This window comes from Austrofundulus limnaeus, unplaced genomic scaffold (genome assembly GCF_001266775.1).
Source record: "Austrofundulus limnaeus strain Quisiro unplaced genomic scaffold, Austrofundulus_limnaeus-1.0 Scaffold142, whole genome shotgun sequence".
Classification (NCBI taxonomy): domain Eukaryota; kingdom Metazoa; phylum Chordata; class Actinopteri; order Cyprinodontiformes; family Rivulidae; genus Austrofundulus; species Austrofundulus limnaeus.
In genome coordinates, this window is record NW_013952544.1 from 519,850 (window position 1) to 522,380 (window position 2,531).

General features: G+C 34.2%; 1 protein-coding gene across 1 annotated transcript in view; it reads right to left on the reverse strand.

The window, feature by feature from the left end:
* The window catches only part of LOC106523000 (laminin subunit beta-2), a gene marked incomplete at its 5' end in the record, with an annotated part of 29,201 nt that overhangs the window by 10,398 nt on the left and 16,272 nt on the right, over positions 1–2,531 (reverse strand). The window contains 3 exon segments of the mRNA XM_014016279.1: positions 289–447; positions 517–652; positions 2,027–2,106. Coding sequence (XP_013871733.1) covers positions 289–447; positions 517–652; positions 2,027–2,106 — 375 coding nt within the window.

The following is a 2,531-nucleotide window of genomic DNA, read 5'->3' on the forward strand; positions in this document are numbered from 1 at the left end:
TATATATACAGTATATGCTGTTTGGAGGGCCAGCATGCAAAAGTTTGGGAAACTCTAGTCCTATATGAAACTACAGCAACATACAACTCATACAATGTTGCAAGTAAAACAACAACAGCACTGCAAAAGGAGGATTTTTGTTGTACTGATATAAACACAAACAATTTAGTTTTTAAATATCCCAACCATAAAATGAATGTTAATTAATAAGCCCTAAAAATCATATGAGTCAGGATTCAGTTTAAGCTCTTTATTGTACCTGAAATTACCATCAGCAAATTTACCCACCTGAGATTCGTAGCGGATCAGCAAATCATACTCCATGGAATAAGGAATGTTATTAATAACAAACTCCAAAATGCCCCCTTCAGGGACTCGTGCGAACCCTAAATCTGTCCAYGAGGCAGGACGACCCAGCTGATGTTCCCTGGTCTCCAACGTACAGCCCTGACAATACACACATAGTGAGAAATGGTTCATATACATAAAGACTGAGAACAAAAAAAMGAACCTCACCTGCTCCATTTTAGCGAACTCCGCCTCATACAGGAAGTGATCCAACGCCATGAAGAAATATCCAGACTCCACCAGCGCACACTGGCGTCCTGTCATGTGACTGCGACAGCGGCACTGTCCGCTCTCCATGGAGCAACTGAGAAAAACACATCAAATATTTCACAGCAGAATTTTAAGAGCCTTTCAGTGAGGAGCAGTTTGTAGCTAATAAACTTGAGTTGATTGTTTATTATCCTGATCAGGTTTAATTAAACGTAAATCAGAGCCATGGCTAAAAATAACTATTATTGTGAAATAAAATGCTGTTTAGTATGGAGGACTAGATCTGCCATAACTGGAAATACATGTAGAAATAATTCAACGGCTTGATAAAAGAAATAAATGGCTTGAAAAATTAGTAATTAAGTAATAATGTGCCAACTATTGCATAAAAACATCAATAAATAAGACCGTAATTAATTTATTTGACTATACAATGCAACATAAATTAATATTAATATCATTTTCAACCTTACTAATTTAACATTATCACAATTACTTCATTTTGCTTTTTATTTCAATCACATATATTTTTATTAATTTTACTTTTTGATTTCATTATTTATTTTGTCTATAATTTCCCTATTCTGTATTTATTTATTACATTTTTATTTTACCATCACATTTTATTGTTGTTTAGTTTTATTTTATTTACTCTTACTTTTTTACCTTGCATTATTTGATTTATTTTTTTTTTATCTTACACTGATTAATTTTCTCCTATAATATTTCCTCTTTACATTTTTCCCTATCAGGTTTTCTCCTTCGTTCTTTAATTTTAATTTGTTGCACTGTATAGTCAAATAAATTAATTACGCTCTTATTTGTTGATGTTTTATGCAATAATTGCCACATTATTACTTAATTACTAATTTATCAAGCCATTTATTTCTTTTATCAAGCCGTTTAATTATTTCTACATGTATTTCCAATTATGTCAGTTTTGGTCCTCCATGGTTTAGGACACAGTTACCTGATTAAATTGTAATAAATAAATATTTAGTTTGAATTGAAGCATTCAGAGCTTAAAGTTCTGTCAAAAAACAGAACCATAAACAGACAGAAAGAGAACTGAAAACACAACATGCAGCTGAAAATCTGGCACCCAGCATCAAAGGAGTTAGAAATTCTTGCCTCTTAAGTTTAGTTACTGCGGCTCAGTGGTGGTCTGAGTTGGAAGATGGTGATGCCAAACATCTAAAAGCTCTTGGCAAGAAACTGAATGCCACGTGCTAATTTGTGTGCAACAGTAAAAAGAAAAAAAAAACATTGATTGCAAAATATATAATAAGCTTTCATGAACGTTTGAGTAATTGGTGTAACGAGAAACACATTTAAAATCACTTTGTATAACTGTCATTGAAGCGGGTCGTTAACCGCTTTGTTTTGACTTTAGTATGTTAGAAGTAAATTAGTGAGTCTTGCAGACAGGAGCTGCTTTACTGATTTCTGAAGCTACAGCACCACTCACTGGTTGTCCAGCGCTCCTCCAACGTCGCACTCGCAGCCTCTGCAGCCGCTCAGGTCGTGGCTGAGCCCCCAGTGTTCCAGCTACAACCACAGGATGACAGACAGACAGTCAGGTCCAAACAGCTGAATCACTCTGCARGTCATTACAGACTGAGACAACATCAACTGGAGTTTACCTCAAATAACTAAGTGAGTCACACATTCTGTCCCCGGGATGTTAATTCAATAAAACTTTATTTTTAGGCTTTGGGCCATCATGATTGCCTGACTCCTCCTGCATCCTTACACTGACTTTTCTCTCCTCTCCTCTCTTCTGATAGTTCACAGTAAACATTCTTAAAATGTTTTCTATGAACCATGATTTTAAAATACTTTTCTTCTATACAGAAGACTTGACATATACTGTATATATATATATATATATCATTCTTAAAATGTTTTCTATGAACCATGATTTTAAAATACTTTTCTTCTATACAGAAGACTTGACATATACTGTATATATA